General features: G+C 47.0%; 1 protein-coding gene across 1 annotated transcript; it reads left to right on the top strand.

The window, feature by feature from the left end:
* Positions 1–312: 312 nt before the first annotated feature.
* Positions 313–25310, top strand: AKAP1 (A-kinase anchoring protein 1). Its single transcript, XM_035343073.1, has 11 exons — positions 313–595; positions 12604–14275; positions 16238–16371; positions 17429–17555; positions 18134–18261; positions 19520–19697; positions 20373–20523; positions 21124–21191; positions 22637–22710; positions 23498–23563; positions 23690–25310. The coding sequence occupies exons 2-11, from the start codon at positions 12628–12630 to the stop codon at positions 23750–23752; spliced, it is 2637 nt and encodes an 878-aa protein (XP_035198964.1). The 5' UTR covers positions 313–595; positions 12604–12627; the 3' UTR covers positions 23753–25310.
* Positions 25311–26012: the final 702 nt, after the last annotated feature.

Below are 26012 nucleotides of genomic sequence, written 5' to 3'. Positions count from 1 at the left end.
GGCCGCAGGAGCCGCGCGGGTCCCGGGGCCGGGAGGGGCGGCGGGGGCTGCCGGGGCCGCCGGGCGGCTGAGCTCGGAGCACGGCGCGGTGCCGACGGCCCCGGCCCGGGGCGCCTCGGCCCGGCTCGGGAGCGCAGCGGCCCCGCTGTCAGCGCTCAGCGGCAGCGCCGCGGTCGCCCCCGATGCTGAGCCGCTCCGGGCTCGTTTCGTCTCCCCCATGTCGAGGCGAGGAGGAGCCGATCCCCGCGGGTCCCCGGCCTGGGCCCGGCTTTGGGCGCTCCGTCGCGGCCTGGGCAGCGCAGCGTGGGGCTGGCAGGCGGCTCAGAGGGCGTCCCGTCAGCGAGTGCTGCCTGTGGCGTTAGGAAAGGGCACCGAAAGCTCCGCTCCGCCACCGTTGGTCTTCTAAGCAAAAGTGAAGGTCGTCAGGATGGAAGTCATGGAAGTAATTCCGCCTTCCTGCGCTCCCGGGGTCGCTGCTGCCTTGGAAGGTTGGGTGGCTGCAGCAGCACCTGCGGTGTGTTATCAGAGGCGCCGTGGACTTTGTCTCGGGTGAAAGGAAATAACTCGTTGCTGGGGAAAGTTGTATGGGGAGAAGGTAACTTTAGTTTTCTCCTGTTTGTTTTGTGCCTGTGAATGATCTACCAAGTTACAGCCCCCAGTGTGTGCGCGGCACAGCCGAGGAGGAGCACATGGCGCTCTGGAGCGTGGCGCAACCCCTCGCGAGGGAGGTAGGGCTTGTCCTGGTAGCGCATGCTGGAGCTGTCAGAGCAACGTAGCTGAGCTTGCTGCCCTGACAGGGAGTCCCTGGGTAACCAAGTCACTTAACCTCTTCATTCTTTAATGAGTTTCCTGTGTAAAGGGTGAAATGGTGTGCCGGTGACTGCTGGACCTGTCGGGTGGTGATCTCAGAGTACCTGGGATTCTTTCAGAACAAGGACAGTGCAGCTTCACTGCGTGGATCTTGATCATATGGTTTAACTCTTGATTAATTGGTTTGCTTCTACGTGTCACCTGGTGCTCTAAAAAAAAAAACCACAGTTTTTCAGTAAGTTAAAGGGAGCAGGGAGGCTGTAGGGCTCAAGCTATGCTTGGAGCTTCCTAGAATCCACCTCTGTGTTGTGACACTGGCTGTCCTGGTACCACTCCTCTGGCAGTTTGTCTGACACTTTGTTTCCAGGGTCTCATTGAGCTCTGAAGGACTTCTGAAAGCTCTCATGAAATGTCAGTGCTGGGGGATTCAGGCAGGTGAATCTCATGGATGTACAGTTCCTTGTACACCAGGGCTAGATGGTTTGCTGTCAGACACAAAACAAATGCTACTGTTGTAGGATCTGTATGGGATGGTGCTGCAGGAACACAAGTTTTCACGTTCTGGTAGCTGCTGCTTATTTAGGTGTGTTCTCCTTAGTTGTGCTGAATTTAGCCACCTGTTTGAGGAAGCAGATTCCTCCTTAAAGCTCTCCAGAGAGGCTTTGGGTTACTTGCATTGAAAACCTTCCCTTCTTCCCTCTCTTTCAGCAGCTGTTTAGAAAGCCTTGGCTTTATTGTAGGCATTCCCCAGTGCCTGAAATTAGACAACAGGAATTCCCCTCGCCACCCGCAGTGTAAGGTGGAGGTACCTGCGGTTCAGACCCGCCCAGGTACGCTGGTTCCTGCAGATTCTGCTGGGAGTGGGCTTCGACAGGAGTTTGTTTGCTGAGGACTGCAGCCAAAGCTGCTCAGAGCCAGCAGCGGTTGACTTGCTGCCTTGAGACTCTCGTGTTTGTTTTGAAAATGTTGCAGGCTGACTTTGGGGGTATTTGAGAGCAAGTGTGTTTTTGCAGTAGTAGAGTTATCTGAAGAGTGCAGTGCTTTAAAGTAACAAACCCCGCTTATCTCTGACTCTTATCTTTCATGTGTGCTTAACTGATGTGAAAAAATGATTTAAGGTATTTCTAACGTCCAGGGGGACCGTAGTAAGCTAGGCTGGTAGCCCCGCATGCCCTTAGCAACATCAAGAAGTCATTAAAAACCATTAATTACTTCTAATTGTGTAGTGTTTCAGATCTAATGACTAGCCTTCTTAAAATCCTGACTTCTAACTACAGCGCTCCTGTGGAACGCTTCACACAAATGGCTGGCTTGTGAAGTTACTCACTTTGGGCAGCCCGCTTGAGATGCTTGCAAGAGTCTGTTTATTAGCAGGTGCTTTGCTTCCTGGAAATTAAGGCCCTTGAGTTCACTCCTTACAGGGATTGTAGAAGGTGTTATGTTTTCATGTCACTCGCTGCTTTTGCAGACAATCAGCTGTTTTTATTACTGCCCACTGCACAGGTTGTTTAATATTTCTGCTGCTGCATCTTGTGCCCTAGCTGGAATCAGACTGAATTTACGGCCCCAGTACGTTACTCATAGCAGAGCTGAATATTTCATGAAAGATAATGTAAAATCATTCTTTATTTTACAAACCACTGCTTGTAGACCTTGAAGAGGTCCTGGGGAAAACTGCCTTTGACCTCTACTGCCACCTGGCAATGAGGATGCGAAACTTACCATGTGCTCTAGCTGGTTTTGAGCTCCCTGTGTATAAATAGCAGCAGTTCTTAGCAAAAGCTCATGATCTGCATGTGCCTCCTGTATCGGGGGCTTTAGCTTTGTGTGGGGATAAATCAGTGAATGGGAAGCTTCAAGTTTCTGGAACAAGGATTGGAGAGGGAGAGAGAGATCTCCTCCTAAAACTCAGGGATTTGATCCTGCGGTTTTCCCCTTCTGTAATCAGGCACATCTTTTTGTGAGCTTGGCTTTCTGTTCTGTCTTCTGTTGAAATGTGAGGTTAAGAAGTGTTCTGTGGTGTCCAGGGGGACAAACATAAACACCAATTCCCCAAAATGTTTCAAGTTGAATGGAGTGTAGTGTCCTGTTCTGCAGGCAAAAAGGATGGGCTGCTGGCTGGCAGGAGTACCTCTCTTCTGTTCCTTGTTTCCTCCAGCTCAGGGCGACTGTAGGAAGGTCACTTGGCCTGCCTTCGCTTTGTTCTTTAAAAATGGGCTGCCAAAGCCAAGGAAGGGACACAGCCTGCAATCACAGGGAAAGCTGTTCTGTGTATGAGAACAGCCCCTAGCGCAGCTCAGGCAAGGGCTTGTAGGTGCTACTGTAATGCAGATCAAAGTGAAGCATGTCTGTCTGATTAGGTCTCCAGTATGTTGTGTAACTTCTTGTATGCATTAACAAGCTTGCTACAAGTTATCTTCCTGCTTGTTCAGTCTAAACATCTGAGTGAAACCTTTGCTTTTCCTTCCTAGTCTAGATGGAGTGCTTTTTTCACAAACATTTGAAATCCTCTCTCTGCACTTCTGCGGTTTATTTGCAGCAAGCCAAGCTCGAGGCACGAGGCTTCTCACTGAACGACACCACTTCTTGCTGTTCTGTTTTAGCCCAGCTTTTGTTTTGAGAAGCTGTTCACCAAGGTCTTGTTGCTGTGCACAGTAAGCCTCCTAGTGAGCTGGCAGGATGCTGTTCCCCAGATACCTGTTTGGTCTCAGCGCTGCCTCCTCTCACTGTCTCCTACAGCCGTATCAGTGCCTTGTGATGTAAACCTCTCTGTTCTGTCTCCTTGAAAATTCAGGTCTGTTTTTTTATTGTGTGCAGAGAGTATTGGAAGCATTTGGTTCATTTAGTTTCTGCTCCTAGATGCTATGCATGCCTGTTTCTTGGAAATCAGCATCCATGCCAGGTGTTTTACTTAACTGGTTGCTTAGATTTTCATTTATAAGCTGCACCTGTAGTGGATGTTCTTGTTGCCTTAGAAAGGGCTACATTTCTTTCACTGATAGAGAAGCAAATGCAAAATCCATAAGTATTGGATGCAATTTTTCAGAAGTTCTGGAAAATAGTTTGTTCTACAAGCTGGTTGGATGTGCAGAAAGAGTGAAAGATAATAAAACTTGGATTTGTGGGAAATGTTCATAATGTGGCAGTAGATCATGAAGGTAATAAAAACTGCTTTGCCTGTCCTGCAGACGACTCATTCTCTTCAACATTTTATGAAAAATGTTTTTAAAAGGGTTGATTGTGGACTGGTCAGTGTGTTGGGGAGGAAAGAAACTGCATTTGGAAAGAACCCCACAAAACCCCTGCCAAGGGGCCAAGCCAGAGCAGCCACGCTGACTGCTGCTTATCTCTGCACACCAGAGAAGTCCCGGTGGGCACCAGGCAGGTGAGGAAGAAGCTGTTTTTGTGTCAGCTGGCCAGGGGTCTCCGAAGGTATGGGAAGCAACAACTGAAGCCTCGGCCTCTTGGCTGCAAGAAGTGTTGCTCATTCCCCAGTCAGGGATATCTGCACAGAGTGGGTTGGGCTGAATCCGAGGACTTTTCTCTGCTGTATAAAGCACGGTGATAATGGAAAGGTTATGTGGCCTCTGGCCAATATGCTAAACTTTTTCTGATTAGCTCAAAGCAATAGGACATTTGGTCTGGATCTGTGTCTGGAGCAGACTCAAAGTGGCAAACTTTACTGAATTTTGAGGAATAGCCAAGAAAGATCAAGGCAGTAATGGTAAAACAGTGCAGAAGCTGTTTCTGAAGTTCACTTCTGTGTCTGAGACATCTTACTGACAAAGCGGTGAAAAAATTTATCTTGCCTTTCTCTGTAATCAAGATAGCGTGTCCCAGTGAATCTATCTTGGCTGAGGAAACTATAAATAATGAAACAATTGGAGCAGAAAAGGTAATAAGATATAAAGTGAAGTAAGGAGCTTGATAATCTGATAGGGTTAATGTTAATTACAAAGTGTAACCTGTGGCTTATTGCATAGCAGGTGTGATCGGCTCAGGGCCTTGCATTAATCCATGCAGCAGTGCAGGTGGTAAGGGTTGCTGGTGCTTGCTGTTCACATATGTATGAGCTTCTTGGTGATTTCCAATACACCTGCAAAAAAAAAAAACCTATGGTTTGGCTAGACTGATACTTTTATTGTAAACCTCTGCTTGTGAGTGTGTAAATACAAACTTCTCTGAGATCTGCTTTGGCATAGAAGTATTGTTGCTCTAGCTGAGCAGCTCTGCTAGTCCGGTACTTGGCTTCCTGTTTCCATGCATTTTGCTCCCACTGTAAAATGAAATATTAATAAAGCCTGGGCTGTCAGCATCGCAGCTTCAGCTGTGAAGGAAGGGAGTGAGCTGTTGTAGGAACATCAGTGAAGCTGATTACACTGAAAGCAGTTTTTATCTTAGAGATAAAAGACAGCCTGGTGTTGGTGGTGTTTCTTGTTCCAGTGCTCTAGTTTAGGTCTACAACAACCAGCTCTTTCAGGTTTTTGCTTGTCATAATTTATCCCTCTGCAAATAGGACTGCTGATTCCTTAATACTGTAATGTTGTAGAGTGGCTTCATTAATAGTTCTCATTCACAGAGGAGATGGCTTCATGAGCTGTGTAACCTGTGTTAACCAGGCTGTAAAAAGAAGGTGTTGCTTAAGGAGTATCTCTTGCTGTTCTTGTCTCCCAGTGCTGGTGTCTGAGGCAGGAATTGCTGCAGAACTCTTCACTTTAATTAAAGAGAAAGTCACCTGTTATTTCTTTTTAAGTACCATCCAGTTTGAGATCTTGCTTGCCTGGCTCCTACCTGTCTTTGGCTGTTTGTTGTGACTGAGTCATGTCTCCTGGGCTCTCACCTCTGTTTGTTCTGACGGGTGCACCAGGCTGTCCTGGGAGGAAGTGGTGGGAAAGGTGGGAATCTGAAATGCCACAAATTCCTGCGGCTGCCCGATACCATGGAGACCATGAGTGGGTGATGATGCAAGGGCTGGTGGCCTGGTGATGTGGTGGGTCACTGTGACTTCACAGGCCTGTCCTGTGAGGTCAGCGTTGGTCCTGGCACGTTTCCACCCCGCCCCCCCCAATTTCAACCTGCAGCTTCCCACAGAGATTCCCAGGGACCTGGCAAGGTTCCTGGGTGGTCTCTGTAGTGCAGGCTCTGTCTTCCTATAGATGCTGCAGTTTGGGTAGTGCCTGTCTTGTGCCAGTTCAGTTGTGTTGAATATGGCTTATGCTAAGCATTGGTCAAGTAAGTTTTTCTGTGGCTGGTCCTGTGTGGTAGTTTCCCTTACCTTAATCTTACTGGTAGGGATTCCAGTTCTTTAGGTTTTTGTCAACTCTTGTTCATATGCCTCCTATAAGGCAGAGCACTTGCTCCTGGTTATTTTTAGCATGGAAAATTTTAAGAGCTCACGTGGTCCCATGTAGTTGAACTCTGCCAGCCTTGTCCAGTTCTCTTTCACCCAGATAGTATTTATTTCCCGAGTGCTGTATCGCTAACCATACGGCTTGCAGGGAGGTGTCCTGGCCTTGCTCTTGAAGCCACATTTCCAATTTAGCTGCCTGCTTGCTCGCTCTGTGATCCGTCAGGCCGGTATTTAATTCCAGCCTTGGCTCGCCCTGCCGGCGGGGTCTGGAGCGTAACCTCTGCGGTGCCGGGCCAGGGAGACACGGGGGAGGCCAGGAGCAGCGGCGCGGGAGGGCACGTCCCTGCGGGGCTCGGTCCCTGCAACTTGCCCGTGCTTCTCCCCATGGGGCCTCGGAGCAGCTTTCCCCCAGAACAAACCTTGTGCTCTGAAAACCAGCTGCAGCAAGAGCTTGCTGAGCTCTCCTCTCAGGCCTGAAGGATGAACTATCCGGCTTCTCCGTGAGGCTCGTGCTGCGAACATTTCTGGCCTTATAAGGATGCGTGTGCTGAAGGATTGCTTGTCCTGGCCAGAGAAACAAGGTGGCTTAAAACTGCTCTGGGACCCTAATGTGAGCGAGCTGACTGTCCTCAGACTTTTCTTAAGGTAGGCGAGCGTGTGTCCATTCCTGTCCTCATCTCACGGGTCTTTACCAGCAGTTCTCCATAAATCAAGTCAGAATGCAGCTTTGGAGAGCCGACTGCCCCCTCCTTTCCCCTCACTGTCCCAGTCCCATCCTGACCTACCGAGGGGATTATTTAGCTGCTTGGAGAAGTCTCGTGTCCTGGCTGCAGCTGTGTGGCTCTGCCTTGAAGTAAGGTGTGACATTTAGACCAGATTCCTGAGATGCCAGAAGGAAGTGGAAGTGGCTGGTGGTGCGGGCCGAGCATGTACAGTGTGCGAGCTCAGCGCTGGCTCGGCTCTATTTTTGGTGCCGGACCGCGTGGGGCCCTGTGTCCTGGGGAATGGCACCAGCGCTTCATGCTGGCTCTGGTATCTGCACCCTGCTTGTCCCCGGTCCCAGGCCCTGGGGTTGCTGTGCTTCCCCTGCGGGCTGCTCCTGCCCCAGGAGCATGAAGGCCGGCGGGCCGGGCTTCCTCCGCTCTGGCGGTGCTCGAGGCCATGTGACTTGACAAGCTGCCATTTTGTGTGCTGCTGCTGGCAGGAGAGCCCCAGGCTTTCTTCCCTGCGTGCTTAAATGATCCCGTTGCCCCTGTGCTCCTGAACTGGCTGTCAGACTAGCAATGGGGATGGGGTTCTGTCGCTCCAGAACGTGTTGGGCAGTGGGCTTTAGGGGCTCTCTCGTAGAGGAGGCAGAAGAGAAGTCAGTGCTGTATCCTACAAGCTTTCTGGCACCGTTCAGTTAAGCAGGTTAAAAATCAGCCATCTTCTAGGCATCACATCAAAAGCGACATTGCACCAGTCTGCCAAAACCAGGCCAGCAGAGCCTTCCCGTCACACTTGCTTCAGGAGGTGCCGGTGGGTGCTGGCAGGCACCTAGCCAGGCCGGCACGCTGCGATGTCCGCTGGCATCGTGTGCGGAACCACTGCCTCGCATCCCGGTCTAGCTGATGGAAGGATGTGGACTTCCCATTTGGCACGGTCACTGATAGTGTAATGCAGCTCTTGCTAAAACTAGGCAAATTAAAAACAAGAAATTAAAGGAGCTCCACAAGGAGCAGTCAGCTAAACCACCAATCCCCGCTGTTTTAAATATCGCAGAAGAGTGAAGATCTTATCTTAAATGATAACAGTGCTCAAAAGAACACTTGGAACTGTTTTGTCTGCCAGGCTTGGGACAGGCCTGTCCCTCTGTGGGCCATCCTGCTCCTGTCTCCTGCGCTGCAGTGCTGTGTGGGACTATTGTTTGTACAGTTGGTGCAACTAAATAGGGAATCGGATAATAATGGGGCTGTCTGTTTAATCGGGGAAGCTTGCTGGGAATGGGCTTATGTGATGGGCTTTAATTTGAGTTTGTGGTATGCCTGAGAGACAGCTTGTGGGGTGGTTCTGCATTAATTACAAACTTAAGTGGACAGCAGATGAGTGCTAGCAGTGGCTCACAATGTGCCATTGTTACTCTAGAGGATAAATGTGAACCTTTTGTCTTAGCAGTGCGGAGACTTCACCCTTTCCAATTACCAAGTTCAAATAAAAAAAATGCTAAATCCAAATTATTGTGTAGGTTTGTACTGTTTTTCCCCTCACTGCCAAATCTGTTTGAGGAAGCATTCAGAAGCTGCCATTAACCAAAAGGTTATCTTCAGACCTGACTGTACAAAGCCAGCTGGAAGTATCTCATGTGAAAGATACTGACAGGACTGTCCGGTGAATGCAGGCTCCAACATCCTGCACAGAACAGCATTAATGCCTCATTCACCGTGTACTAGAGATGTCACTGGATTTCTTAAATTGTCTGTAGCTACCTTTTGATTTGAGATTGAGCAAGAAATTTTCTAGTCATGATTTTGGACACTTGTTATTTACTTGTCTTGCTGCTGAGTCCTAACAACTGAGACGAGGAGGCGAGGCTGGCATCCAGACTAGCTCAGATAAAGTTGTTTCATCCTATGATGGAAAGGTGTGGCTGGAGGAAGAGGTGAGAAATCTGCAGCGAACGTTGGATTATTTGAGGCCTGGATGCTTAGGTTGAGCTTGAGGGAGGCATGTTTTTGTCACCCAGCTAGAACATGAGCAGCTCCTCCTGAAGACTGGGGCCCCGGAGCAGAGTTGTGTTTGGAAGCTGCAGTCAGAGTGCTTGCTCTGATAACAAGTTTTTTCCGGTGGAGGCAGACTAAGCATAGTCGACAGACTAACTTGATTGTCTTCTCTTGTCTAAGAAATATTATGCTTCTAGAAAGGAACTAGATAATACTCTTTCTCCAGTGGGTGGTTCCCATTTCTATGACTTTGCTATCTCCTGAAAACAATCTTTATTTTTGCTGCTTATTGGCAAAAGTCGAGGCCTGTTTGGAGAAAAGTCCATTTGTATGTAAGCATCGTCAAGCACGTTGTGTTTTGCTTTAATTCCTGCTCAGGGAAAATGTAAACTGTAAGCACTCTGCAGCAAGGCTGTTCAGGGGACATGGGTAAGTGTTTAGCTCTGTTCCAGCTGCAGGCTTTCCTTAAGGAAAGGCATGTCAGCACTGCCTTGTGTAGCTCGGTGAGGCTTGTAAACGGAGGAGCATGACTGCGATGTGAGTGCCAACAGCATCCAGGAGGGGAAGGGTTTGCAAGCTCTCTACAGTAAGAGAGGCAGCTTTCACCTCTCGAAAGTCAGATGAGTAACAGCTGTCAGCCCAGTAAATTTAGATGCAGAACAAACTTTGGAGCTGCACGCTGAAGTAATAGTGTCTCTATCGAGACTGCTTTTCCTAGATTAATGTCACTGTTACCAGGCTGTTACAACATATTTCCCATCCTTACCCCGCCTGGAAGCAGCTCGCTGTGGGCTGTCCGTGGAGTCTGCAGGGCCATGCAGTGTGTCTGTGCAGCTCCAGTCCTGTCTGCTGGCTGGCTGGCTGTTGAGCAGAGGTGCGCAGAGCTCTCCTGCCCTTCAGGAGGAGCAGAGTTTCCAGTAGGATTATTGAAAGCAGGGGTCTGAGGTCAGACTTCGGTCCCCAGAGTGCAGGAAAAGCCTCCTTTATCTGCGGTGGTTCTGGAAGCAGAGCAGCCCGGGGTGCCCATGCAGTGTGCACACTCCTGCAGGTCCTGTGCCATAACCTGTTGGGAATGCTGAAGTGCCTTGTGCCCTGCTGGGGAGGGAGCACATCCAGCCGGGCCTAGAGGCAGGGAACCACTGCAGCAGAGTATCGACTCAGGCTGGGGCAGTGGAGGCAGCTGGCATGGCCTCACATCTGACATCCCTGTTGTGGTCCCTTCTCAGCAGCCTGTCTTCAGGGAGTGGCAGGAACCTGGGACGCAAATGCCCTGACCCAGCTGAGAACAGGCAGTGCACGGGCCGCTGGAATGACCTAGACACTCATTAATTTGGTGGAATTGATTCATAATGATGTCTGTCTTTATCCAGGCAGCATGCTAATGCAAAGAAGAGGCAAAGCACAGTGTGCCATCTTGCTTTCTGGTCTATTTATAGACATGAAAGCATGCTCCTAAGTTGTTTTGGTGCCTAAAAAAGCCACAGAACCCTTTTTAAGAAAAGGCTGAAACTGCAATTAAGAGAGATTCTGTTCAGCATGTTAGAAGTGTGCCTGTGTCCTGGATTCTGGTCATAGCATAAACGCAACTCCCTGGCAGCGAGCAGCGCTGGAGGATGATGTGGCGCGTCGGGGCCCGGAGGGCTGCGTGCTCAGAAAGTGCAACCCCGGTCTCGCACCATTCCCTGGCTTTTTGCTCGACAGGTGATTAGAAGGAGCCATCGCTGAGGCAGTCAGGGTGCGTTCCTTCCCTGGCACTCCTTGTGTGGAAAGGTACTCCCAAAATTCACAGCATCTTTACAAAGTGTGTGCAGCAGGCTGAGGCTCCCAACCTGTGATGCTGAGCTCCTGCTGAATATTAACAGGTCTTTGTTGCTGGGAGTTCGGTCATTCAAAGGCAGGAGATTATTCATCTATCAGTACTTGTCTGAAACTGACATGAAACCTGCACATCGTGAGTGATGTCCTTTGCTGGAGCAGTCCTGACTAAATTATCCCTTCTTGCCTGTCCATTACTGATGGTATGAAGGCTGTCAGATAGTATAAGCAAGCTTCAAGGTCACTCTGCTGCCCCCCGTAAGGCGCTGCACCAGGAGCCCGTAAGGCGCTGCACCAGGAGCTGTGTGCTTTTGCAAGCTGTTGGCAGCTTAAACCCAGCCACAGTTCTCATGGTGTTAGAGGCACTTGGAGTTGCTTTGCTTGTTTTTCCTCTAATGCATTGTGAAATTGAAATAACACTTCACTAAGCAGACTGCAGGTCGTGCTTCTCCTCTCTTGGAAAAACTGAACCTCGGTCCTCTGTCATTTGGAGCTTTTCAAAAAGCTTCACAAAAGGCGTTGGGATACTTCTAATGGGGATGACAGAGGCTTGCTGCTGTTAGATGTTTTTTAACTAGCCGGGCATTTCATGTGCTTCTGAGGGCCTAGGTAGCGATGTCTGCAAGCACAAGGATGTTCCTCCAGTCCTTGGCATGCTGCTGTCCCTGTAGCTATCTTAAACTGCAGGTCTTCCCATTTTCTGTCAGTCCATGTAACCACATAGAAGCTTGTAAATCTTGTCCCTCATCTGTCACTAAACCGCTGAGATCGGGTTTCATACATGTCCCAGGCATCTGTGCACAGGAGCTGGTCCTGCAGAGCCTTCTGTTGCTGGTATCCCCTGGCATCTTCCCGCAGCAGGGCAGAGTAACTCTCTCTTGTCCGTGTTGTCCAATGTGGTCATATCCAGCTGGTCTCGTGATACCCCTTGGCTTGGGGGTTCGTTTTTCCAGGGGAGGTAACTTGCCTTTCTTAGCACTGTGACCTGATTTACTGCTGTGGTGCTCCCTTTATATAGCTATGTTCTTTTAACAGAGACCAAGCCGCAGGCAGATGGGCGCGTTGACACTGAGCTTATTGCCCATCTGCTTAGCTTGCAAATCATTGATTACTGCACGGCATGGAGGGCCATGCAAGTTCTGACTGGACTTGATGTCCCTTGGATGTTAACGTACACCCATCCTGGGGTGGTAATGGCTAGATGGGGAAGTGGTATTTCTTTTTGATAGCTGTGCTGGTATTCCATTGGAAAGTATGAGATCTTTTAGAGGGACTTCTGGTTACTGGGAGACACTTGCCTCATGAGGCTGCAGGCACTCTGTTTAGAAATACCTTCCCTGTGTGTGTAAAAAGAAGCGGAGTAGCTGCACATGGCTGTTCTGTACCTACTGAACTGCAGGCTTGAGTCGTGCGCCCACACACCACTCTCTTGCAACACTTCAGATTCAGGTTACAAAGCAGTTCAGCTTGACCTAGCTGCTGTCTTTTAAGGATGAGTGTGTGTTGTCCATCTACAAACTCTTGAGAGTGATGTGCCTCTCAGGCAGAGAACTGGGGAGACCTGTGGTGTATCAAGTCTTAGTTTTTGGATGTTTGTACCGCAGCTGTGCTGTGAGCCCAGCCTGATGCTGGAGAAGTGTGCGGTGCTGGATGCTGTCCCTGCGTGTAGTACTGACCTGCAGAGGTGAGGCAAGGTGAAGCTGTTTTCCAAGATAAACGTACTGGTGAGAGATGTCCCAATATCCCTACTGCTAGGGAAAGGTCTTGTTCCACAGCCTGCTGATAGAGCAGAGATGTGAATTTGAAGAGTGGCTGGAAAACAAACCCGTCCACACTAATAGAAATAGCTCAAGGCATTTCTGAAACTTTAGCCTTCCTGTTACCTTTCATGTGACTATTTTAATACCAGTTTTCTGTTTCCTTTTCTAGGTCTAATTGCTGAGGCTTTGTAAAATGGCTTTACGCTTTCGCACTTTGCTCCCGTACGCCATACCTGGAGTGCTGGCACTTCTTGGCTGCTGGTGGATCTATTCCAATAGAAAAAAGCATCCGAGCAATCATAACAGACAAGCAATAGCCATTGCAGTAGAGCAGCAGGAAGAACTGCCAGAGAATGATTCATCACCCAAAACAGAAGCACGTGTTCCTCAAAGACTGCCTCTCTCCTCAGAAGAGGAATGCCCAGAGAATGAGACCTCGACCTCCCTGCAGCCGGCAGGGTCGATGACGCCCTCTCTTCTGCGTCAGCCTCATGAGGGGTTAGACTTCTCACGGGACCTTCCAGCCCCAGCAATAACGACAACTCAGCCCAGCACCGTCAAGGACGACAGTGAAAAACTAGAAATAATAGGATCTCAAGATGAAAGTGTCCCTGCTTGTGTTTCTCTCCCTCTGATCTCAAAGAGCTCAAAGTGTCACAGCAGTGCTGCAGTCAGCCCTAAACAGGATTCAGGCTCGAGTTCAAACCGAGATCTGCGGCCATCGGCGTCCGTGACACTGACGCAAGAGTCTTTGGGAATCACGGAGGAGATCAGCAGTGCAGAGCAGTCAGATGATTCTTCGTTTAAGCCCCCCAAGGAAAGCCAGATGCCAGAAATTGTGCTATCGGATGCCGGCTGTGTGACAGCCCTTCACTTGGGATTGGAGAAGGAAGCCAATACCCCACAAGCCTTTCTCAATAATGAAGCTGAAGTTGTATCAAGTCACAAGGATTCCGCGATTAGGATGTTACCGGATAGTTCAGAGTCTGCCTGTTTGGAGCAGTCCAGGGAAGAAAAGATGTCTGAGTTGAGTGACAGTACTGTACCTGTGTGTCAGGAGGACACACAGCCCGGAGGAGATGAGTTAGAAAAAGAGAGGATTGGAGGAATGAGTCTGGACAAGGAAGAAGTTGAGAAAATTGAGCAAGTAGCAATACAGATCATTTCCAAGGTCATTTTGGCAGCAACCGAGGAAGTGCTGTCTGGTTCTGTAAGTGATGTGTCCAGTCGGATCTGCCAGGCTGCAGCCAGCCGAGTCGAGAGGCCTCCGGAGAGGGCAAGCACTGTTCCTTCTGATCAGGTGCTTGCAGCAGAAGCTACGGGAGGAGGTGAGAACGCCGCTGCTAAGAGTGCTGCGGTGCTGACATCCATGCAGGAGGAGGAACGTGATCAGTGTGTGACATATTCCAGCTGTTTAACACACAGCCCCATTCAGGGAGACACAAAAGAGTGTCAGGTAAAGAACTGTGTGCACGGTGAGTCACAAGGAGCTGATCGGACTCCTGTGGCAAGCCATGGAGGGTCTCTGGGAAAGTCACACTTGGTTATGGAGGACTCTGGGTGCAGCACATGCACATCTGACGGAGCGACAAGTGCGGAGGACCCGCTGCAGAACACAACGCTGTCTGTCACATCAGGCCAGCATTCGGACTTACTGAGCACATCTGCAGCCCAAGACACTTCTGTTGAGCAGAGCTCAGTACCAAGCGAAAAGCCTCCTACCCCGAAGCTCCCTGAAGACAGCAAAGTGCCATACAGTAATGGGATGCTGAAGGAAGACGGGCCAGACTTGTGTCAGGGGAGTAACTGGGCAGTAGAGATGGACGGAGATCACTCGGGAGGTAAGATTTGAAAAACCTCATACAAAAACATGGTGAACAAGCACTTGATGTGCTGTATCCCCCTTGCTTCACTACAAGTTCAGATAAATCCTCTTCATGTTTAACTTTTTCCCAGCAGATGAGTATTTAGCCCTCTGGTTCAGGTGGATGTAACTGCTCTGAGCCTTTGCTGTCAGAATTCCCATCTCTGTAGTATCTGGTGTTAGCCAGGTGATGTTCAGCATATACTGCAACAGGGTGAACGGGCTGGTCCCCGTTCAGCACAAGCTCATTGCCTAAAGCTAAGCATGTGCTTGAGTAGCCCAGTGAACCGGAGCGTGGCTGGGCGCAGGTCAGGCTGGTGGACACCTTACTGGTTTGAGACCTGCCAATGCAAATTTCTGCTTTGGATCAGGCAGCTTCTAATAAGCATTGCGATCTAATCTCTCCTTGCGGGGGGCTGTAGGGGAGCCTTCTGGTGTGCTGTTGGATGAACCCAAGAAGTGCTCTAATAAATCGTGATAAAATCAGTTGATTGCAGACCAATTACCCCAGAGCCTGTTCTCCCTTGGAAGGGTAGGTGCACGCCAAGAAATCTCAACAGGCAGCGATGCTCACAGAGTTCCTCCATCTGTCTCTATTGTTTTTGCCTTCTAGATCCTGGATGATGTGTGCCTGGCAGAATACAAAGCTGTCTGAGCAAATGTTGGTCCATGTGACCTTGGGGATGGATGTTAAAATCCTTTATAGGACGCTGTGGTGCCAACGGCCCTTAATGACAGGATGCCTTTTGTAATCGCTGCAAAGTAGTGGGGATCCTGCCTGTTGTAAGACACGGACTGAGTTTGCCAAAAACTAAGGATTAAACCCTCAATGTCTTGACTAGTGAGAGTAACTATAGGAAGAAAATGGTTTTGTCTTGCTGTGAATGCTGGTGCGATGGGAATGTGCTGTGTAGCCTGGTAATGACAAGGGCTAAAAGTTCTGTACTGAGACAGCTGAAGGTTAGGGAGAGGGGATATCACAGGTAAAGTTGCTGATGTCTGTGTTGGATAAGAGGTCCTACAGCTGACCTTCACACCCGGCTGTGAGATTCAAATCTTCCTCCTTGCCTAGAAAGTCAATGGCAAACAGCTGCATGGTTTGCCATTGACTTTCTAGGCATCTGTGCTGTATTGCTAGTTAAGGTTTAGCAAATGTAAAGCAGTTATTGGATTTTTTTTGTCTTATATTGGATGGTCTGAATGCTCACAAGGAAGTGATCTTTGTGCTCCTGCCTGTTTATCTGGAGGAAGGATCAATCTTGTGGTATGCCAAGCGGGAGGAAGCTGTTTAAGGTCTTCTCCCTCCCAAGTGGAAACCACCTTGACATTGACTGAAGGTTTGGGAACAAACTATAGATCAGTTCTGGTACCTTGTTTCCTCAAGCATATGAGAAGTTTGGGCAAGAGTCAATATGAGCCCAGCTGACACTCATGCTTCCCCGTGCAGTCCCTGTTTGGGAAGGAATGTGGTATCAGTGCAGTGAGCAGACAAATGGGCTGCACCCCCTGCCCGGTGTGCTGAACTCAGGAGTCCCATCTAAGCCATGGGGAAAATGCCAAATACCCTTCCAGAGCAGCAGCTCTGTGCTGATGTTAGCAGAGCTCTCGTTCAGTTGGTAATACTGACTTTTAGTGTCTTGTCTGTGCTGTCTAAGGTGTCACTATGTTTGAAAGACTCCTGCTGAAATTGAATTTCCTTCTGTTGCTTTCCCAGATGTGTTCAGGTTTTCTCCAGGAACAAAAGGAAACTTATAGTAAACTGTGTGATAGGGCTTGCCTCTTACTGAAATACTGCTGCTTGGTACAGGACCGTCCTGCGTGAATACATGGGAAAAGCTCAACTGAACCTCTGTATTAAATGATGTATTTTTGTGGCCTTGCGTCTGGTAGCTGGGTTAATTGTGTGGGCTGAGTGCTGATAGGTGCCTGTGTTTTGTAGGTTCGGATGTAAATAGCATGGATTCTGTGGACAGTGGCTGTGCCCTGGGGAAGACAGCAACTCGCCAGAACTCTAAGCCAGGAGGAGAATCCAGCAAGTCTGACCTCACTATCTGGGAAATCGAAGTTCCAAAGGTAACCAGGCACCAGCCCATCATGCTTCTTGCCCTGTCCTACATAGTGATCTGGTTCTTGCAGTCTGGTAGTGGCTCAATGCAGTCCCAAGGAGATCAACAAATAAACAAGGATTTAAGCATTTAGCTCCTGTTACAACTCAACAGGAGTGAAGAGCCTGTGCACAGCTGTAAAGAAGAGGCATGTAAGGGCTATGCCCAGGGTAACACTGGGTGTTAAACTCATTACTCCCCATCTAGAGATTTTTTTTTTCCCCTGCTGTGTAGGAAGGATGTTTCAACTGCCTGTCTAAACTCCTCCTCACAAGCTGAATGCTGATCTGAGCTATTCTATGGAGCTGCTTGCATCTCTGTCTTTGTAATGAGGCTTCTTTTAGGTCATTATAAAGAGAGGATGTGTTTTTAGGACTGTCTTCATCCCTTCTTTCCAACTTTGTTTATGCAAAACTGCTCATGGCTGCCAGACGTGTCATCGCTCTTGCAGTTCTGCTCCTCAGCAGATCTGGATGCTGATGATCAGTAAAGCGAAACTGCATCTCCTGGTAGGATAAATGTGCTGCTGCCTTGAGTGCACCCTGCACAGCAGCCCCAGGGCTATGTAGCCTAATAGGCATGATAGATTAGAAAGGGAGTAAACCAGGCTAATTAGCTTGCTTTAAAATTGCTGCAGCATAGTATATATTTTGAATTAAAGAAGAATATAGCATGTTTTCCTTCCTTTAACCTTTCTTTAAAAGAGAAGTCCAGACTGGGAGAGGATGTGATTTCACTGATTGTGGGAAGACAGTAGCACTTACTGGGCCTGATTTTGTTGCGTTTGGGTTTTATGTTCTTCTTCAAGATATAAAGATAAATCTGTTAAAATGAGCTGTATCTGATCAGTATCTGCCTTGACTTATCACAGACCAACAGAGCTCTGTGCTGGGATGGTGTTACCTTGTGTTCATCCTGCCTGGCTCTTTGCACTGCAGGACCTGGGGATGTGGGTGAAATAAGGCATGGAGAGCATTGTTTGATTTGTATTTCTCTTCCTGACTGTTCTTGTCTCTTCCATGAAGCATTTAGTTGGCCGCTTGATTGGCAAACAAGGGAGGTATGTGAGCTTCTTGAAGCAAACATCTGGTGCCAAAATTTATATCTCAACACTACCTTATTCCCCTGACTTCCAAATCTGTCACATTGAAGGTGAGATGTCTCTCTGTTCAGTCTAATACCTAGCTTGTTGGTTGTAATTAGATGGGCAAGGATTTTAAAACAGTCGTACAGTCCGAGTCTAGTGCTTTACAAAATTTTTCTGCTCAGACAGTGCTGTTACAGTAGAGGTATATGCCAAGTCACCCGTACCCTGGCACATGAACCCTCTGTTCTAGAAGTGAGAGTGCAGTTTAGCATCCTCAGCTGCTGTAGTTCATAACAAAAACAAGATCTTTTGTGCAATGACTTCTGGCTTCTAAGGGAGGAGCTATGGGGTGTGTATCAGTAATGGAATCTGATTGTGAAGAATGATAGACTAAATGCAGCTGAAAAAAATCTGCCAGTACTCTGAAACAGGTCATCCTGGAGGCTAAAGCTGTTGAAGCTGGGGCCTGAAGCTTGCATTGCTCATGTTAATCCAGTCATCAGATTAAATGGCCAGTCTATTAATTTTTTAATTGTTGGTGTAGCCCAGAAGGTTTCTTTTAGCGTTCCCTAGCTTTGCATAGGGCATGTGTGTCCCCAGTATATTTGTGTAACAGATCTTCTACTGGATTCTTGTCTTCCAGGTTCCCAGCATCATGTAGAAAAAGCACTGAGCCTTATTGGCAAGAAGTTCAAAGAGCTGAGTCTCACCAACATCTATGCTCCACCTCCACCATTGCTGATGCTTCATTCCCTCCCTATGACTTCCTGGGTAAGTCTCAGCTTGCTGCCTAGGCTGCTGTCAGGGTGGAAGGTTGCTGTTGGTCACTGCCATCATACCATGCCATGTCCATGTGGCCCTCTACCAGTGAGAACATGCTGGTTAACAGGTTCCCTCTAAGCACCTTTGGATCTGTGTGGTTATCTGTTGTCCAGCTTGTGTAACTGCTACAGATGAGATTATCTGCCTGTTCTTCTGCTACAAGTAGAATGGTACCAAATTGGGAGATGTAGCAGAATGGTCTACTAGGCTGGGGTTAATGTCATGTAATTGCACATCTGGCCTAGTAGGCTTTGTCCTCCGGACTAGATGTTTGCCTGAGGAAATACCACTTCAGGTTGGAGCTGATTGGATTGTCTGCCCCTTCCACTTAGGGGCCACTTGCTGAGAGATCAAAATGTCACGCTGCTCTGTCATTACTGGCACTGCCCTAAATCTTGAAGCTAGAAATTTTGAAGCTAGTCTTCTCAAAATATTTTACTTTGTAATGGTATCTAATTGCACTTAGAGAGGGCTTTCACATTAGTATTCCAGAGAAGAGTTTTCATGCTTCTCGTGCTGTACAGATGCTTAGAAACACTCTTTTGCTTGCATTGGGCATTTAAAATATATACAGTAACTGCACATAACTGTCTCCATGGATGTAAAGACAGGCTTTGTTTAGGAGAACTGAGTTCAGTGACATTAAAGGCATTTTAGATATATTTTGTGCACAGTAATGCTTTGTGTTCCATGTAGTTGCCCAACACAGTGGCTCTATGTCAGGCAGAGCATATCAATTTTAAAATGAGACCTCTGTGATGAATCTTGGACAGCTCCTGCAGAGATTACCTTGATGTTAAAAGCTCTGTGGGTAAGGAATCCTTCCGAGTTGTACTGTGTTAATAGTGCAACGTGACTTGACCTGCATCATTGCTAATTCCGCTCACTGATCTTTTGGGTAAATAAGTCCTACAGCTGCTCTGTGCTGATAGTCTCTTTGTATACAAGATGGGCCCTTCCCTAAATCTGACTTCCTGTACAACAGCACGGTACTGAGTAGCTCAGCATAGTACTGAGCACACTGAGTACTTCCTGGTCCTGATCCAAAGCAGCCTTTGGAAGTGAATTATCATACTAGTACTTTCCCACTGGTGTCTGTCAGCCTCAGGAGTTGGTGGTGGAACAAGGAGTCGCTTTGAGTGTCTAATGTGATTGAAGGTTGTGTTGTAATAAACGCTAATGAGTATTTTTCTCCTCCCTGTGGCAGTTGATGCTCCCAGATGGAGTCACTGTAGAAGTGGTTGTGGCTAATCAAGTCAATGCAGGACACATGTTTCTACAGCAACATACACACCCCACTTTCCATGCCCTGCGTAGCCTGGACCAGCAGATGTATCTCTGCTATTCAAAACGTGGAATTCCAACCCTGCCAACACCTGTAGAAGGCAAGTAACTTGGCTGCTCATAAGTTGTTCAGTTGAGACTTCCTCTAAAGTCATACAAAAGCCTAATGCTCCTGGGTTAAGTATGGGAAGACTCTCAGTAGATGAGAATATTTAACTTGTCACTTCATGTCTTTTCAAGCTGTTGTCAGAGTACAGATGTTGCTTTACTTTCTTATGCCACTCATCTCTGAAGTGCGTCCCAGGCCACTTAGTTGCATGTTGAAATTCAGAATGAGATCAAATCCATCTCAGTTTCTTTCTAATCAACTTAGCGTCTGGTACGTTTTTGCTAATAGTGTAGAACTGCTCCTGAATCTGTAGTGCTGCTGTTGGGACACAGTGTAAAGCAGAGGCTGTGTCACAGGGAAGGGGTTATTAGCACTTGCTTTCCTTGTTGGAGACAGACCTTGCTGCTGGTGATCAAAGGCTGGAACAGAAGTGGATAGCTGCATAGAACAGCATCGTGTTGGCAGAGACTAAAGACTAAAAACCCACCTCTTCTGTCTCACCTGTAGCCCTTATCTGATGGGGTGTGGGTGGTGCTCAAAGAAGATAAAAGCAGTGTAAGAAGTGCTGTTGATTCTCAGTAGATAACTGCAGTATTGCTGACCTGTGAAGTGCTGTTTTCCAGAAGTCTTCTAATGCTGAGCCTCTCTGTGCTCTTCTGCTTTGCAGTTGGTATTATCTGCGCAGCTCCAGGCCTGGATGGGGCATGGTGGCGGGCTCAAGTTGTTGGCTACTTCAAAGATAGCAGAGAAGTGGAGATCAGATACGTGGACTATGGAGGATATGAGAGAGTGAAGATTGACACGCTCAGACAAATCAGGTCTCTAGCTCCTTTTCTGTAGCCTGAGGCAATATCTGGCTTGAAATTCCATCAGAGGCATCCATGTGGTTTGAATAGGGTTTTCACTGCTGAAGGGGGAAATGTTAGAATGACTTGTCCCAGCAGAGGGCGTGGATTTAAGAGCATACTGTGCTCCTGCAATTTCTTCTCCCCTTGAAAAAAGCCATGCAACTTCTGCCCCTTCAGCACATGGATGCAAAGGGATGCTTTCAGGCATCCCAAGGGTGTAATTGATGGAGTTAGGAATAAAACAATTTCTGTATGCCTCACCCTCACTGGCAGAGCCGTATACGGGCCCATTAAATGCTTGATTGCCCTGTGAAGAACCCCCAGGGGCTTAGGGGGGTAAGAAGCACAGCCTGCATTATGGACGTGATCTTGTGTTGGAGCCCAGTCCAACTTGATGTGGTAATCAGACAATTTCTTGCTGTTTAGATTGGTGGAAGAACAGTCTGTTTTTTGGACTGACATCAATTTTAAGCCTAATTCCTGTTAGTGTAATTGATTAATCAATGTCACCTTAAAGAATACAGAAGTAATTTAAAGGCATGTTCTTATTCTAATCTGATTCTCTTTAAGGTCTGATTTTGTAACACTACCTTTCCAAGGAGCAGAAGTTTTACTAGACAACGTGGTGCCACTTCCAGGTAATGGAGCTCTCAAGAGGTACTGTTGGCACTCCTGCAGGCTTAAATGGATACCAGCTACATGAAAGCAGTGCTTTGGTCTAAACTTTCTCTTCTATTGCAAGTGCAGCCTTTGAGGTGATGAGCAAGGACTGGAAGAAATATTTTTCTTCTGAATCAGCTAGTATGGCACAATCTGTCTGATTCAAGGGGAAGTTCATAAATATCCAGGCTTCTTCCTATATGAAGGAGAGAATTAATTACTCTCTTAAACAGCAAGCTTGCAGGTCTGACAGGGTGTAACTAAGCCGCTGTAACTATACTGCCTTCTGCTGTAGAGTATCTGTAAATGCAAACTTGATTTTTAATTTGCTAGACAAATACCTGACATCTTCCTGCTGAAATGCCTGATGTGCACATTCTGTATTCAAAAGGCTGCCCTCTGAGCACTGGAATGTCAGTCATTGCCTAGGAATGTTTTCTATATTTTTGGTTGGTTTCTGTTTCCTGGTGGTGGTTTTTTTCTAGATTCTTGCTGTATTGGTATCTAAACAAATGGCCTTCCTGGGGTGCAGAAGGGGTAAGCTAGGGGTCAGGCTGGGTTTTATCACTGGAGCTTGTGGCTAGCAGGATTTCAGTACAGGCCCTGCCAAGACTGTAGATGGACAGCAAGGTTTACGCTGCTGCTAGCAGAGGTGAGTTTTGCATGTTCCCTGAGGTCACCTACCTCCTTCAGTACTCGCAGAGGTGTAGGGAGTTCACTTGTTGCTGGAGATTATCTCAAAGCAGGGACTGCAAAGGTGAAGCTTTTATTTTTCAGCTATTTGATAGGAAATAAGCAACTTTTGTCCAAAATGAAAGCACTTATGTCCTGTCTCATCTTCACAGTGTGAATTGTAACTTCATTGGCTGGGACATGAGAGCTTCCTGCTGCATTATGTGTGAGATGTTAGCAGCACCACCATAAACTGTGCAGGTTGTGAGATTTGGGCTTCCAAAGCTTGCAGAGAGTGCATTTGGCATTGCTCAGGTGCCATCCAGCCTGTGGGACAAATGTTTGAGTCTTCTGCTTGTAGTACTGCACTCTGTGCAAGGTTGGGAAAGCCCTGAGGCCCCTGACCTTAGTTTATTAAGCATCAAAATATTAATGGCAGCTCAAAGGCACTGCAGAAGAATACTCTTGTTTTTAAAGCTTCCTAATTCATTAGTCACTTATGTTCACATTAACTTGGCTAGTGGCTTTGAAAAGTACTTCATCCTCTCCCTTCAGCAACACAGCAGGCATAATACTTGTGTGTTCTCCAGCTTAATAGACTTGTTTTAGCTAATGCCTACAGCGACTGTAGGTGAGGATTCTCTGGCCTAACTTATGTGGAAGGTCAGACAAGGCTAGTTTAATAGTGCCTTCTGGCCTTTAGAGGCTGTGAATATCTAACTTGTTTTCTCCTGATCTTTTCTTTCCAAAGACGAGGATCACTTTTCATCAGAAGCTGATGCCGCTGTTAGTGAGATGACCAGAGGGGCAGCACTCCTGGCGCAGGTACATGAGAGCTGTCTAGAAAAGCCTTGTTGATAACTTTACTGCTGCTTTTATTCTCTGCCCCTAGCACACTGTGTTAATCAGAAAAAAGTGCAGAGCCTGTAAGCCTAGCTGCTGAGTAATGTTCTTGTTGGGAAGTCTCAGCTCTGAGAACTTCCTTGGTAGCATCACCACTGCTTGGGACTGTGTGGCTCAAAGGGATGCACACAGGAAGGGGTGAATATTCCCTTTTGTCAGCTGATGTAGACCAGGAGGATAGGTTCCTGAATGGGCTTACAGAGCCCAAAGTGTCCGGCAGATCAAGCATTCACCTGGGCCTGCACTGCTCTGCCAACCTTGAATGCCTTCCCAACACTGCGAGATCTCCCTCTGGCCAGCTGGAGGCCAGAAGCTAAGGTTTCTGGTAGTGTCCCACAGGCTTTCGTGCGCAGTGCCAGCTCTTAATAAAGAGGGCCTTACCTTTTCTGAAGTGTTTCTAATAGTGGCTGTAGATATCCTGGTAAGTGAACTGGGACAAGTGGGCAGCTGATAGTATTTGTGACAATCCCTTAGCTTCCTTTCCTTTAATGCAATACTCAAATGTATCACTAATTCTAGCAAGGGTAAAGATCTGAAGAAATGGGGCAACAAACTTGCCAGCAGAGTGTCTCAGCTGCATGTTGGCAACAGCTACATTTCTTACACCTCTGCCTGGGTTTAAGTATTGACTACCACTCAGTGGTGCTAGCCTTGCATCTACCATGGAGGAGACCAGAATTGCTGCACACTAATGTTTTTCTGTTTCCAGGTCACAAGCTACGACAATGCAACAGGTCTGCCACTAATACAGCTGTGGAGTATGATGGGAGATGAGGTATGTTAGCATGCTTACTCTTTCAATATAGTTCAAGTTTATGGTTGTGTGGACTCCTTCCTTGATAAGGAACCTTGTGTTTTCTGTTAGTGGTTCGTTCACATTTCTTTTTTCTTCTCCCTTCAGGTGGTGTCGATAAACAGAACTCTGGTGGAAAGAGGATTTGCTCAGTGGTTTGAGAACTACTAGCAATGTCCTAGATGCCTCGACAACCTCTTCCTAACAGGGAATAAAAATCCTGTTTTGCACTGTTACAATTCGGTTTGGCAACCTCTTACAGGAAGATCTGTTTACACCTGCATACAGAGTTTTGTGGTCCATTGAAACTTGTTTTGCTCAACTGTTACCATTTCACTAGAAACACATACCTCATCTCAGTGAAAGGCAGGGTATTAAAAGCCATAATGAGAGATACTGTAGCTTTAAAGCAAAAATTCCTCCCTGGTCTCCTATTCAAAAATTGAATGGAAAAAAACTTGTAGAACCCTGGGGCTTGCTTGAAGTTAGCAAATGACCCTGAAATATTAACTGTGGCTGCATTTTTGTTGAAGATGTATAATACCCCATGAAGCTGGTGTCTGCTTTTCTGAAAAGTTACATTGGTTGTCCTTTTTTAACAGGCTCTGCCTGTGAAATTAATGAATGTTATTAAGGAAATTAATATTCAGTAATGAATTTTTCTATATCATGCCACTGATGTGCACAAACTGCATTCATCTTATATCTTCTTGATGCCAGGAGGTTGATGAATCGCATTTGTTGCGCTCACTGTGGCACATGTCTCACTGCAGTCATGTTTTTTATGCTTGATATGCTTAACGAAGAAAGCTTCTCTGTGCAGATGCTTGAAGTGCAGGATATGTTACCACTACAATTTTGCTCTTGAACTGTCATGTATTTAAAGAAAAGAACTGATTGCCAAGCCCAATTGTAATTTGTATTTTTCTAGCTGTGCAAGTCTGTAAATATATATAAAAAACATTGTAATATTTTGTACAAGAAAAACACTGGAAACAAAGGGAACTTTACAGAAACTTTTTCACACCAAAATGTCCTATGTAGGTAGAACTGGTTTGGAGTGCATTAGGGTAGCCGACATAATTGGAGCATCCGAATGTGGGAGTGTTTCCGCTCTACTGTATACAGGATTAGCATTCCCTTAGATTGCTGTCTGATTTGAATTGTGATCACTGCATTCTTTGCTATGTTGCTGTACAGACCTCTTTTTAAAAATAACAATTTGGCATTAATATTGCAGTGGTGTTCTCAATTTTTTTTGCTCCTTTTTAGATTTCTATCACAAACTTAAAATTTTGCTCAAGTAATTTAAGCTGACTTTATACTCTTAAACATATGCCCTCTAATGTATATCATTTTAGATATGTATTGAGCTGGGATTTATTGCTGGCAGAGAAGATACTTGCCAGGAAAATGATGTAGTCAGGCCTTGAACTTTTTCAGGTGGATTCAAGGATGTCGTTACATCCTATGAGCTAACATGTCAGTACATCATACATTTGGATAGCTGCCTACAAAAGCATTTGGTCCGATCCCTTCTGATACGGTATGATTATATCCTTTTTTGAGTTCTCTCCTATTTGGCGCTTATGATTTAATGTTCATATTTGCAATAATGTCCAATGAAAACTAAATTTGGTAACTCAGTTAAATCTATAAAATATATATCATTTTGGAATGTTTATTTTCCATTTCAATTAAAGCTCGAATTTTAAGCCGTCTTAATCAACCTGTGATGACTAAGAGCCTTCATTTCCAGACCTCTTGTGATGCAGGGTTGGGAAGGGAGCTCAGTGGGATAAGCAGGTGAGATAAGATCCCAATGGCTTTGTGAAGGAGCTGAAAACTGGATTTAATCTTACGATGAGTTACTTACTAGAAAGCCTTAGCCTGAGCACTGGTACTCAAAGCTGTTGTATATATGGTGGAATTAATTTACCCTGTGGACTCAGGAAGCCCCTTGGTCACGCTTGGGTGTTGAAAAGCAAAACCTGGGAGTCTTTCTATTGCACAGGCAATAAAACCCCCTCTTTAAAGTATTGGCAAGTTCCTTGTTCAAACCAGGCAGAGCAATGATGTGAGTTGGTGTCCCAGTGAACAGTTTGTCCTTACCTTGGTACTGGAGCACCTTGCAGTTGGTAACGTCTCTTTCAGTAGGATGTATATACACTTCAGGGATGGAAGAGAAATGAAGGCATTGAATGGACTAATTTGTTTAGGATTGCACAGAACAAAGTGTTAAACTCGGAGTATTGCCTTTATGGTCTGTTGTTAAGTGCATGTGCACACAGTTGTTCAGGGAACCAGCCCCATCCCTGAGGCAGCCCTGCTCTTCTTGGCTGCAAACCGGGAGCTGAGCATGTGTGCATCTGAGCTAAGCCCTCCTGTGGGCTTACTTTGAAGTCATTCAAAGGGGCTTTCCCCTTTGAAA

This window comes from Oxyura jamaicensis, chromosome 19 (assembly GCF_011077185.1).
Source record: "Oxyura jamaicensis isolate SHBP4307 breed ruddy duck chromosome 19, BPBGC_Ojam_1.0, whole genome shotgun sequence".
Taxonomy (NCBI): domain Eukaryota; kingdom Metazoa; phylum Chordata; class Aves; order Anseriformes; family Anatidae; genus Oxyura; species Oxyura jamaicensis.
Note: the sequence above shows the minus strand (reverse complement) of the source record. Positions and strands in the feature narration are given on the sequence as shown.